Source organism: Mytilus galloprovincialis, chromosome 7 (genome assembly GCF_965363235.1).
Source record: "Mytilus galloprovincialis chromosome 7, xbMytGall1.hap1.1, whole genome shotgun sequence".
NCBI lineage: Eukaryota > Metazoa > Mollusca > Bivalvia > Mytilida > Mytilidae > Mytilus > Mytilus galloprovincialis.
Genome location: NC_134844.1, coordinates 64,859,711 through 64,871,998, shown reverse-complemented (window position 1 = coordinate 64,871,998; position 12,288 = coordinate 64,859,711). Strand labels below are relative to the sequence as shown.

At 31.5% G+C, this 12,288-nt stretch overlaps 1 protein-coding gene across 1 annotated transcript in view; it reads left to right on the top strand.

Moving 5' to 3' along the window:
- LOC143083484 (tyrosine-protein kinase BAZ1B-like) overlaps positions 1 to 4,159 on the top strand; it is a 42,950-nt gene extending 38,791 nt beyond the window's left edge. Inside the window, exons 30-32 of the mRNA XM_076259742.1 lie at positions 391 to 468; positions 857 to 1,000; positions 1,531 to 4,159. Of these exons, the coding sequence (XP_076115857.1) occupies positions 391 to 468; positions 857 to 1,000; positions 1,531 to 1,647 (339 nt within the window). The 3' untranslated portion in view covers positions 1,648 to 4,159. The remainder of the gene's footprint in view (positions 1 to 390; positions 469 to 856; positions 1,001 to 1,530) is intronic.
- The last annotated feature ends 8,129 nt before the right edge of the window (positions 4,160 to 12,288 follow it).

Below are 12,288 nucleotides of genomic sequence, written 5' to 3'. Positions count from 1 at the left end.
TGCAACTTCATTATGAAAGCTAAACTTTTTTCAGTTATTTAACGAAAGAAACATGCATGTAGATGTAAAGAAGACATAGAAGGAACAAACCATTATTAAAAATGATAAATTTGAAATAGACATTTGTGAATTTTTAGATAATTGTTGGTCATTTAAATGAGATTGATTTACTCGCTAGAGCCAGTATGGTTGAGTTGAGATGACCAATGATAATCTGTTTATCACTATTTTACGTATGACAATGTTGTTAATTACATTGACAACGACTTGTGCACCCTTAGTTTTTTGTATCAAGCAACTGCACTCAGAAAGGAAATTATCAGTCAGTATGATCAAAGAAAAATTTCGTAAAATAGCGATAATAATATTTGCATGTATTTTTTTTTTCAGATATGTGAACAGCTTGTAGCTAATTTAATGAAACACAAGTCCTGCTGGCCATTCCTTAATCCTGTAAATAAAAAGGAGGTATGTTATATAAATGCTTTGTATGACGTTTGGATTTTTTGTTGATTGTCTGCTGACTTATTGATAAATACAGGTTTGGTATTCATATTTATGAATGGAAAAATTGGCAAATTTGCAGTTTTTGCTTACTTGACTTTTGCCACAACCACATCATTTGAAAGACAGATGAAACCACCAACATACAAACATTAACACAAACGTCCCACAGAGCATACCAAAAACTTCAATTTAAATAGCCTTTCAAATGAAAAGGGGAAAAAAAACAAGTTTTGCCACCTGACCCATATTTCACATTTATAAAAAAATCATTTCATAATTGATAACTTTTGCAATCTGACAAGAAGATAATTTATATGAAGTTAATCATTATCAACTTTGTGCTTTACAGGTGCCAGACTATTATGAGATTATAAAACACCCACTTGATTTCCAAATAGTGAAGGACAGATTACAGTGTCTAGTCTATGGCTCTGTAGAAGAATGTTTAGAAGATGTTAAAGTTGTTTTTAATAATTGTGAAACTTACAATCCTGTAAGTATATAATATTTCTGAAAAAGTTTGTTTATTTCCTTAACCCTCCTCCTTTTTATCGCCAATATTGATGCACAGAGGGATCATTAGAAAGTGAACATCAGTTCAGAAAGTGCATGTTCATTCAACATTTCGACATGACAAAACACAGGTACATGATGAAAATCTAATTAGAAAGAGCATATATTCTTTCAACATTATGCATGATAAAACACAGGTCCTGTGTGAGGTACATGATAAATATCTGCTTAAAAAGAGAAAATTCATTCAACTGTACACATGATATAAAAATTACACAGGTACAAAATAAACTACTTCCAACATAGTATAGAATTCTTACAGTTTTCCTGAAATTGCAAATATTAATCTCACATTTTTTATATCTGTTTTCAAAAATGGCAATGATAAACATATGCTATAATTTATGTATTTGCATATTATAATTGACTAATGTCAATTTTCACCGAGTTGCCTTATGTACAAAAAACATTAAGTTTATTAAAATTAACCATGAGTTTATATTTTTACAGGAGGGCAGTGAGATACTGGAATGTATGAGGGAGGTAGAGGCATATTTCCGGGGACAGGTGGAAAAATATTTACCGCAAGTGCTGTACTATCGAAAAACTCTTAGTAATGGACATTGATGACATTATTTTATATTGGAATCCTACTTTTTTTTTTAAACAGAAACTATAAAGGTTAAAGTTCTTTGTATGTCTAAAATGTGTGGAGTGTAAATAGCTCTGATGCAGGGCAAACGGACCAGAAGTAGTGCCAGACTGATAATAAAATTATTTTCACTCATGGCCATGTTATTTAGCAAACCTTGATAAATTAACAGTCAAGGTTAAAGAAAACTTAACTTAAAAGGAGAATTGACGTCCCATCTTTTCCCTAGAATAAGGCAATCTTGTTTCTTATTTTATAAATAATACAACAAACTTAGTTGTATTCCTGACACTGAATATAGAGCAAGTCAATTTCTTGGATAGACTCAAACCAAATTATTTTTATATACGCTAATGAAATGCAATATTCTAAATAAGCGCTAATATTAGAATCTAATACAGTGGGCACATGCACAAAAGCCTCATAACAAATATATGTATGGAAAGGGTTTCCTGTCTGACCATAATTTTAAGCTTTAGTTTGAGGTGTTTTTACAATAAACTTTTTCACCAAAGTATAGGTAATGGTCACTTTTTCTTTCTAACACTCTTCATAATTGTTATAAACCATGCTTATCATTTGAATCATTTGATAAAAGGCAAACTTCTAGTGAAACAATATGTATTATAATAAAACATTTATTATTTTTTGGCAGACTGGAAAAAAAAATTGTATTAATTGCACAGAATTTTAAGTGCTGTGTTGCTGTGTTATTTATGGAGACAAAAAGTTTCAAAAACTGATAACGTGTCATAGGAAGCTGGTTGGAAAAAGATTTGTTTTATTATATAGGAAATCACTAAAGCATGACTGGAGCACCCCCTTTCCCTAAATGAAAAGTTCTGGATCATCCAATGCATGTACATTTTTTGTGGCTTCAGTGGGACAAATATTATAAATAATGTTTTGATGACTTGGACAAGAGTTATCTCCTTTAATTGAATCCACATTTGAAAGCCATGACTGGAATAGATTTTATTTAATAGGTTAATATTCTTCGTTCTGACACCTAGACCAATTAAATTTGAAGAGTTAAATACATTTATTCCTATATTCTATTTCAATATTTTTCCCTTATGAACATTATTTTGTCTGATTTTATGGGTCATATTTCATAGTTGTTGTAAAATATTGTACTTTTCAGTTGTATGTACTTGTTTTTAGTGATATGTAAATATTGTACAATCATGTGACTTAGATTTTTTTATGATATCATGTGACAATTTTTTTAATGATATCATGTGACTGTTTTATGATGATATGTAATTGTATGATTCTAATTACAATTGATTGAAGTTTGCTATTTATTTTTTAATTTGATTTTGTGTGCTATTAATTTAGTATGAAAATTTTAATTTTAGAATGATCTTATCAGTGCTTTAAATTTTAAATGACTACTTCACATTTTTCATGATTTGAAAAAAACTAAACTTTGTCATGTTGATCATGAGGGAAGACGTTGTTATTTTTTTCAATAATTATAATGATAATAAATTCTAATGTATGAAATGCTCAAATCTTTGAAAAGATTAAAAGTCTCTTTGATCCTAAAATGTTGAAATTTTCATTTTTTTTTTCATTTGATAAATCCAATATTTTAGGATTTTATGAATTTTAATGCATGTTGAATATTTAAATTATCTTTGGGACAGAATATCACACAGGAAAGATCATTAGATTTTAAATGTTAAATAGAATTTCAACTACAGACATTTTTCACACATGAGGATCTAAAAATGAATGTGATTGTTGAATACAAATTACATCAAAAATATGTATAAATATATAATATATCTGTGTAAAGAAAAAAGAAAAAACTAGTATAAAGGGGAGATATTTTTTTTTGTGTCCTTTAGTACTAAAAATAGAATATTTATGAACACCAGGATAACTATGAATCTGAGATAACATGAAAAAAAGGTTTGCTCTTTGTGATCAACAATTTCATAACCAAATGCATTATGGGTAATCCTTATAGAAATGTGCCTGAAAATGTAGCAGAAAGGTCTGAAACAAACAACTCAAATGTTGAAACATCATGTCAAAAATGTGGAATTTCTCATAAATAATAATTATTAAGATACTAAGTCAATTTATAATTTATAAATTTAATTTTGAAATGACTTATATTAGGATAGCATTGTGATTGGTTTATCAACACCTAATCTATATTCTAATTGATATATGCAAGTCTGATCAATGTTTTAATTGGTTTAAAAAAAACACTGATTGTTTATATCAATTTCTGAACTATATTTTGATTGGTCAAATCAAATTCTGAAATATATTCTGATTATTTAAATCGAATTCTCAACTGTATTCTGATTGGTTAATCTAATTGTAATCAGAATTCTGATTGGTTAATTAACTATTGTTGTCAGCTTCATTATGAAGTTAATCATATGTTCATTTATAGAATGTAATTATGATAAATAAAAGACATAGTCTGTTGTCTGTCGTGTTCATGTAATAAAGTAGATGACATCATTTCTATATTGTTTTTATCATCCATCAAAGAAGAGAAATATTGTGGTATACCAATGTCCATCAACATGATAACTCAAATTTGCTTTACAGCTGATTGCATAGAGTGTGTAGGTTAAGGTAATAACTTTGGTTAGCTTGCTTGCTATTTGATCTGTGAAGTCATTATTAGGTAAGGTAAACTAACCTCCTTTCGAAGAAGCCTAGTCCTTCAGACAAATAGATTGGTTATCTGTTTGACTAGTCTACTTTTAAAGGAGGTTAGTTTACCTACCGGTAACCTTATAATGAGTTCACTGTTCAGCTAGCAAGCAAGCTAACCAAAGATTACCTTTACCTACACATTCAATGCAATGGTCTAAATAATTCTCATGTGATTTTTACATAACATTAGTATTACTGGAGAAAGCTTCTTTTCGATTTTGAAAATTTCTTGCTTTGTTGTTCAAGAGTTAAAGGACTCAACCTTTTTAGCTCACCTGGCCCCTTCGTCGTCGTCTGTTAACTTTTACAAAAATCTTCTCTGAAACTACTAGGCCAAATTTAACCAAACTTGGCCACAATCATCATTGGGGTATCTAGTTCAAAAAATGTGTCCGATGACCCGGCCAGCCAACCAAGATGGCCGCCATGGCTAAAAATAGAACATAGGGGTAAAATGTAGATTTTGGCTTATGGTCCGAGACCACAATTATTTCGTAGTGCATTTCTTTTAGAACATAAATGAAAATTAAAAAAAATCCCACCTGCGCTTTCTCAAAGAAACTTTTACAGTGTGTTGTACTACTTTGGGACAAATTATAGAAAACTACATCGTCTCTAACTCAAAATATGGACAATTTTATCTTGAGGGCGTCTTGAAATCTTTTGACAGCTTCCGAAGTGCTATTTTTCAACCTTTTCCACCTGGACCAAATCACTACTTTCCTTTAAAATTCTGGACCCAAATTTTTTTACAGTGTAATTTCACCCCCCTACTTGCAAGTTGAGGCATTAAACATGGAGAAATAAATTTGGAAGGGGTATAAAAATTAATGGCAAGTAACCTACTGTCAACACTAGGGACTATATTTGTGAACAACGAAAATCAAGGGAGGACAATTGTGGTCTCGGACCTAATAGGATAGAAAGAGTTGACAAATCTTAAAAAATCTTGGTATGACCAAAGCTTAATAAATTATAACACTGCTTACAAAGTTTCATGACAATAGGATGTATATCATAGACAATAAGTTATGTTCTATACTCATCTTTGCGTGTAAATTTTTGACGTTAAAATGGACAAATTTCAACTATCAACATTTGGGGCTTTAAAAAGTAAAATAATGCAAAAAAATACTTTTTAAATGCCTTAATATATAATTTATCATGTACTAAAAGCAATAGAGTACTCATTTGATTTATCAGACTTGGCATAATTATTCAAAAGTCAAATTTATATGAGCCTGTGCCTAAAAATTGAGGTTTTTCAATGAAGGGGGGCCTTACATGAAGATGTAATATTTTCCAGCAATTTTAAATTTGTGAAGCTTTTTGGTTATAAATAATCCTAACATATGTATTGAAAGTTCATTAAATGGAAAGAAAAGTTACAAGTAACATATCATATGAGTTTAAAAGGGTCTTGGGCCAAGTAAGACTGGCAAACATTTAGGGTCAATTTAGGCTGTGCCACATATTTACATTAAAAAATGCATATTGAGGCTATAAGAAATAAAATTTTGTGTTTTTTTTATCAATTCTATACTCATTTGACATGATTCAACAAATCTGAGCACAAAAAGACTCTTGCAATTAACTTTTCTTACAAACAGTATGGTCTGATACAAAGATTTTTGCCATTTTAGGGAAAAACTTGCATGCAATTTATTCTCAACAGGCTTATATTTAAACCACTTGCTATCCTACAGAAGAAAAGAAAGATTATGTGAAATGGAACAGGTACAATAGACATTGTAAAGTGTTTTTGATACAATTTAGTGAGGTCTTTATTATGGACTTCAAAATTTATGTACCAAGCTCCCCACTTTTGACTTCATCCAAACAGGGCGTTAGACAAGGGTCATTTATACAACACATTTTGCACATATTGTCTGAGATAATCTTCTTTTCTGTAGATTCAGAGTTCATAAATAAGTAAAAGAACTAGATAAAGGCATAGAAACACAAATATTGACACATGAAAACCTGTCAGATAGAAAGTCAGGATGCCATTTATGCATCAATATTGAAAAAGCTATAAATGCCTATTTTGACCATAAAATGCCAAAATTGGTCATTTTTGCAGAAATACTACAAAATAAAAGTTTAAATCCTTTAGTTTCATGCTATTTGACAGATTGACACCATATAATCAAGTTGCCAAGGTACAGATTCTATATTTACAGATTTCACCTCTTAGGTCCGAGACCACAATTATTTCGTAGTGCATTTTTTTTAGAACATAAATGAAAAAAAAAAAATCCCACCTGCGCTTTCTCAAAGAATATTTTATAGTGTGTTGTACTACTTTTGGGACAAATTATATCAAAATTATAGAAAACTTCATCGTCTCTAACTCAAAATATGGACTATTTTATCTTTAGGGCGTCTTGAAATCTTTTGACAGCTTCTGAAGTGCTATTTTTCAACCTTTTCCACCTGGACCAAATCACTACTTTCCTTTAAAATTCTGGACCAAAATTTTTTTACAGTGTAATTTCACCCCCTACTTGCAATTTGAGGCATTAAACATGGAGAAATAAATTTGGAAGGGGTATAAAAATTAATGGCAAGTTACCCACTGTCAACACTAGGGACTATATTTGTGAACAACGAAAATCAAGGGAGGACAATTGTGGTCTCCGACCTATAACTCTGAAACCAAAGCATTTAGAGCAAATCAGACATGGGGTAATAATATTTATCAAGTCTATCTGCCCTGAAATTTTCAGATGAATAAGACAACCAGTTGATGGGTTGCTGCCCCTAAATTGGTAATTTTAAGGAAATTTTGCTGTTTTTGGTTATTATCTTGAATATTATTATAGATAGAGATAAACTGTAAGCAGCAATAATGTTCAGCAAAGTAAGATCTACAAATAAGTTAGCATCACCAAAATGGTCAGTTGACCCCTTAAGCAGTTATTGCCCTTTATAGTCAATTTTACCATTTTTTTCTTAAACTTGTAATCTTTTACAAAAATCTTCTCCTCTGAAACTACTGGGCCAAATTTAACCAAACTTGGCCACAATCATCATTTGGGTATCTTGTTCAAAACATGTGTCTGATGAACCTGCCAGCCAACCAAGATGGCCACCATGGCTAAAAATAGAACATAGGGATAAAATGTAGATTTTGGCTTATAACTCTTGAAACCAAAGCATTTAGAGCAAATCTGACGGAGTAAAATTGTTTATCAAGTCAAGATCTATCTGCCCTGAAATTTTCAGATGAATATGACAACCAGTTGTTGGGTTGCCGCCCCTGAATTGGTAATTTTAAGGAAATTTTGCCGTTTTGGTTATTATCTTAAATATTATTATAGATAGAGATAAACTTTAAACAGCAATAATGTTCAGCAAAGTAAGATCTACAAATAAGTCATCATGAGCAAAATGGTCAATTGACCCCTTAAGGAGTTATTGCCCTTTATAGTCAATTTTAACAATTTTTGTCATGCCTGCAACTTTTGTTGCAGAAAGCTCGACATAAGGATAGTGATCCGGCGGCGGCTACAGCGGCAGTGTTAGCTAACTTTTTAAAAGCTTTATATTTTAGAAGGTGGAATTCCTGGATGCTTCATACTTTGTATATAGATGCCTCATGTTACAAAGTTTCCGTCAGTCACATGTCCCATGTCCTTGACCTAATTTTCATGGTTCAGTGACCACTTGGAAAAAAAAAGTTCAGATTTTATGTAATGTTGAATTCCTCTTATTATAAGTAATAGGATAACTATATTTGGTATGTGCGTACCTTGCAAGGTCCTCATGCCCATCAGACAGTTTTCACTTGACCTCGACCTCATTTCATGGATCAGTGAACAAGGTTAAGTTTTGGTGGTCAAGTCCATATCTCAGATACTATAAGCAATAGTTCTAGTATATTCAGTGTATGGAAGGACTAAGGTGTACATGTCCAACTGGCAAGTGTCATCTGACCTTGACCTCATTTTCATTATCCAGTGGTTATAGTTAAGTTTTTGTGTTTTGGTCTGTTTTTCTTATACTTTATGCAATAGGTCTACTATATTTGTCGTATGGAATGATTGTAAGGTGTACATGTCTAGCGGGCAGATGTCATCTGACCTTGACCTCATTTTCATGGTTCAGTGGTCAAAGTTAAGTTTTTGTCTTTTTATCTAATACTATATGTAATAAGTCAACTATATTTGGTGTATGGAAATATTTTATGATCTATATGTCAGTCGCACAGGTTTTATTTGACCATGACCTCATTTTCAAGGTTCATTGCTCAGTGTTAAGATTTTGTGTTTTGGTCTATTTTTCTTAAACTATAAGCAATAGGTCAACTATATTTGTTGTATGGAAGCTTGTTAGCTGTACATGTCTGCCTGACATGGTTCATCTGACCTTGACCTCATTTTCATGGTTCATTGGTCTTTGTTTAGTTATCTTGCTTAATGTTTAGTATATGTGACAGTAAAGTAATAAAGCTTTATATTTAGGACTATCAACATAATATCAATGATTAGTAAAGAAGGCGAGACATTTCAGCGTGTGCACTCTTGTCATAAATTTTGTAAATTTTGCTAAATTTTTACAAAATGTTTTTCTCTCTAACTACTGACCACAGTGCATAATGGTTAGATATATTGTTAACTTCAAGAGTGTTCAGTAAAGTATAAATATTTGCAAACGCATCGATCACCATCACCAAAACACAGTTTTGTCATGAATCCATCTGTGAAGTCATTACTGACACAATACATATATCTTATTCTTCATGCAAGTTTGTCTACAGAGCCTTATAGTTTATCCATTTAATTGTGTGCACCAATTTCAATTAAAAAAAAGTGAATGATACACCTCTATTGTCAATCATACTTCATATGTGTAAGGATACAGCTTCAGGAAATATCCTGCTCCATTTAATCAGTTAAAAATATTGTTTTATATAAATGTTAGGTGGTATGATGCCAATGAGGGAACTCCACCAAAGTTCAGCAAACATGAATGTAAACATCTACAGGTTACAGAATTGCTTTCCACAATGAGTAAAACTCATGCTCTAAAGAAGGCTTTAAAAGGCCCCTGGGTGATTAAATATAAAATAAATGATTAAATGTAAAATAAATGGAGAGTGTGTTCATAGGACAAGGATGATGCTAATAGTGTTATATAGGGACATAAATAGTAAAAGTGATGCCACCCAAATTCAATCTTCATCTGTGTTTTGTGGTAAAGCACATGGTGTATGTTTCTTAGCATTTGGTGAAGAAAAGTTAGAAAAATGAAAAGAAAAAAATTGTAATTTTATAAAGGGACATAACTCATGATTGGTAAAAAAGCATCACCCTATTTCGACATGATTTATGTTTTGTGGTAATAAACATAGTGTATGAATTTTATAACATTTGGTTGTTTTAACATTTGGTTGAGGCAAAGTAAAGTTAACGAAAGTATATCAAACTCTTCACATTCTTGATGTGTGCATTAGAAACCTTCAATTCTGTGGTTGTTGGTGGTCTTTGTTTTGTCATAAATCAGGACCTCATTTTTCTCCTTTAAAATGTTTAACATTTTGTCATGTCAGGGTTCTTTACAGCAGACTATAGATGCTCTACGGTATGGGTTTTACTCATTGCTTGAGACTGTATAGTGATCTTTTAATTGTTTTTGTACTATGATAGATAGTTGTCTTACTAACGTTGATTGTACTACATCTCCTTATTATATGGGTATCAGAAAACAACAAATTTTCGGACTTTTAAATCACAAATAATTTTCATAATTACTTCGGGACATGACAATAATTTCACGTATTTCTGTATACTAAGATCATACATATACTATAAAGAAAGGGTATTTGCTATTTACTATCAATTCCAAGTTTACTATCCGCGGCTGTCACCGATATATATTATATAAGGAGTCTCTATAATGACTATATATGGCTAGGATAGTAAATACACTATTTATATACACATGGAAAAAAGTATTGCAACACCTTGATTTTTTAAAACTTGAAAAATCAGCCTCTTATTTTGGATGGAATATCATAAAATATTTGTAAAATAATATTGAAAAATAGTTTATGATAACATTGGCCTTAAAACGAACAAAAAATGTTTGAAAAAAAAATATTTATCTAACCACAATTTTAATAACAAAATGAAGTGTTTTTTGTACAAAAAAATGCATTTTACAACTTTTACTGTAGTGGAACTTTACAATGTCAGGCATTTCAAAATTAATCTTAAGATGATTGTTGACATCATGGATGATCATTATACGCCAAGAATTAGTACTTTGTGCGCAGCCTCCATTCAAACGGATAACCGCCGTTTAACGTCTTCTGATTCCTGCCATAAATCGACTAATTTGTTGCTAAGGTAGCAGCAAACATTTCTGATGAAGGACATTGTTTATTTCATGACGTATTTTAACTGGGTGTCCTTTCGCGCCATTTACGCCCAATAATGTCCAATATATGCTCGATATGGTTTAAAGTCGGGCTATAATTAGGCCAAGAAAGATGAATCGAATTCCATTGGAACAATGGATCTTCCTCCACGATGCTAATTTTCAATTTTGGCGCGCTCTGCACTACATTTGATACAGACACTTGTGTTTCTGTTCGTAAGCAAAGGTTCGTGAAATGGTCTTTTCAAACGATAACCAGTAGTGATGGGTTGATCTCGAACAGTTCTTGTTAAAAGGCTCCTGTATGCTCACCACTTTCGTTTTATGATTGTATTGTATACAATGGGTTTCCTTCTGACCAACCTTCATTATGCTTGATTATGGTATAGGGGGTCTTCTTGATCTCGGAAGGTCTTTAACATCGTTTATTGCCTGATTTTTATTCTCAAAACGACTAATAGTGGAATAGTGATGACCAACAATACGTACGGTTGTCAAAGCGACACTCCCGCTTCTCTCATGCTGATAATCTGCCGTTTGCTGCAGTTAAGAGTTGTGGAGGACCCATTACAAGGTGTCAATCACATAACTTTATAAACTTGGTTGTTTAAAGTGTTGGAAACAATGTAAATAAAAACATCTTTTTTGCTGTTTACGGGTACAGTAGCTGCATGTGCAGATAAGAACTTATCGAGTCGATATTTATTGATTAAACTCAGGTGATATTTAAATAATGTTTAACTTGTTCTATTTTAACAAATTATATCACAAAAAAATAAAGAGTGTTTTTCTAATTTCAATTTCAATTTGGTGTTGCAATACTTTTTTCCAAGTGTATAGTATATGTATATTCATAGTATACAGAAAAACAGAAAACAAAAAATGACGGACTTTGGAAAAAACTTGGGAGGGCTGTCCTGTCACCAAATACCAATTACTTTTTATACCTTTCCTGTAATTCTCCAGTCATAAAAACTTTTAACAAAAATTCATCCTTCAACAGAACATACTCTTAATGCCTGTGGTTTCATTGGAATGTTCTAGTAAAATTATTTTTTTCATTTTCAATGTGAAATTTTGTGTTGCTTTAGTTCCAATCTTGTTACATTTGGGTACACAGTGGTGCATTGTTGCTCATGATTAAGCTATTGGTATTTGGTTATATCAAGTTATCATATGCTGAAACGTGAATCTAAAGTATTGAATGAAAAAAATCTGAATCAAAGTACTCCTGAGATTCAACACAAATGCAGGTCTCCTGCTTATATTAAAGCATTATAATTGTACATAATAGAAGATGTGGTAAACCATTATAGGTCAAGGTACAGTCTTCAACACAGATCCTTGGCCCACACCTAACTGCAAGCTATAAAGGGCCCCTAAAAATTACTAGTGTAAAACCATTTAAACGAGAAAACCCATTTGACTGCTAAAACTCTTTTGAATTAGATAAGATTGATTGATTGTTGGTTGCTTAACATCCTGTGGCAAATAAGTCATGCATGTTCAGGGCAATATTGGATTAGATAAGAATAAACTAAATA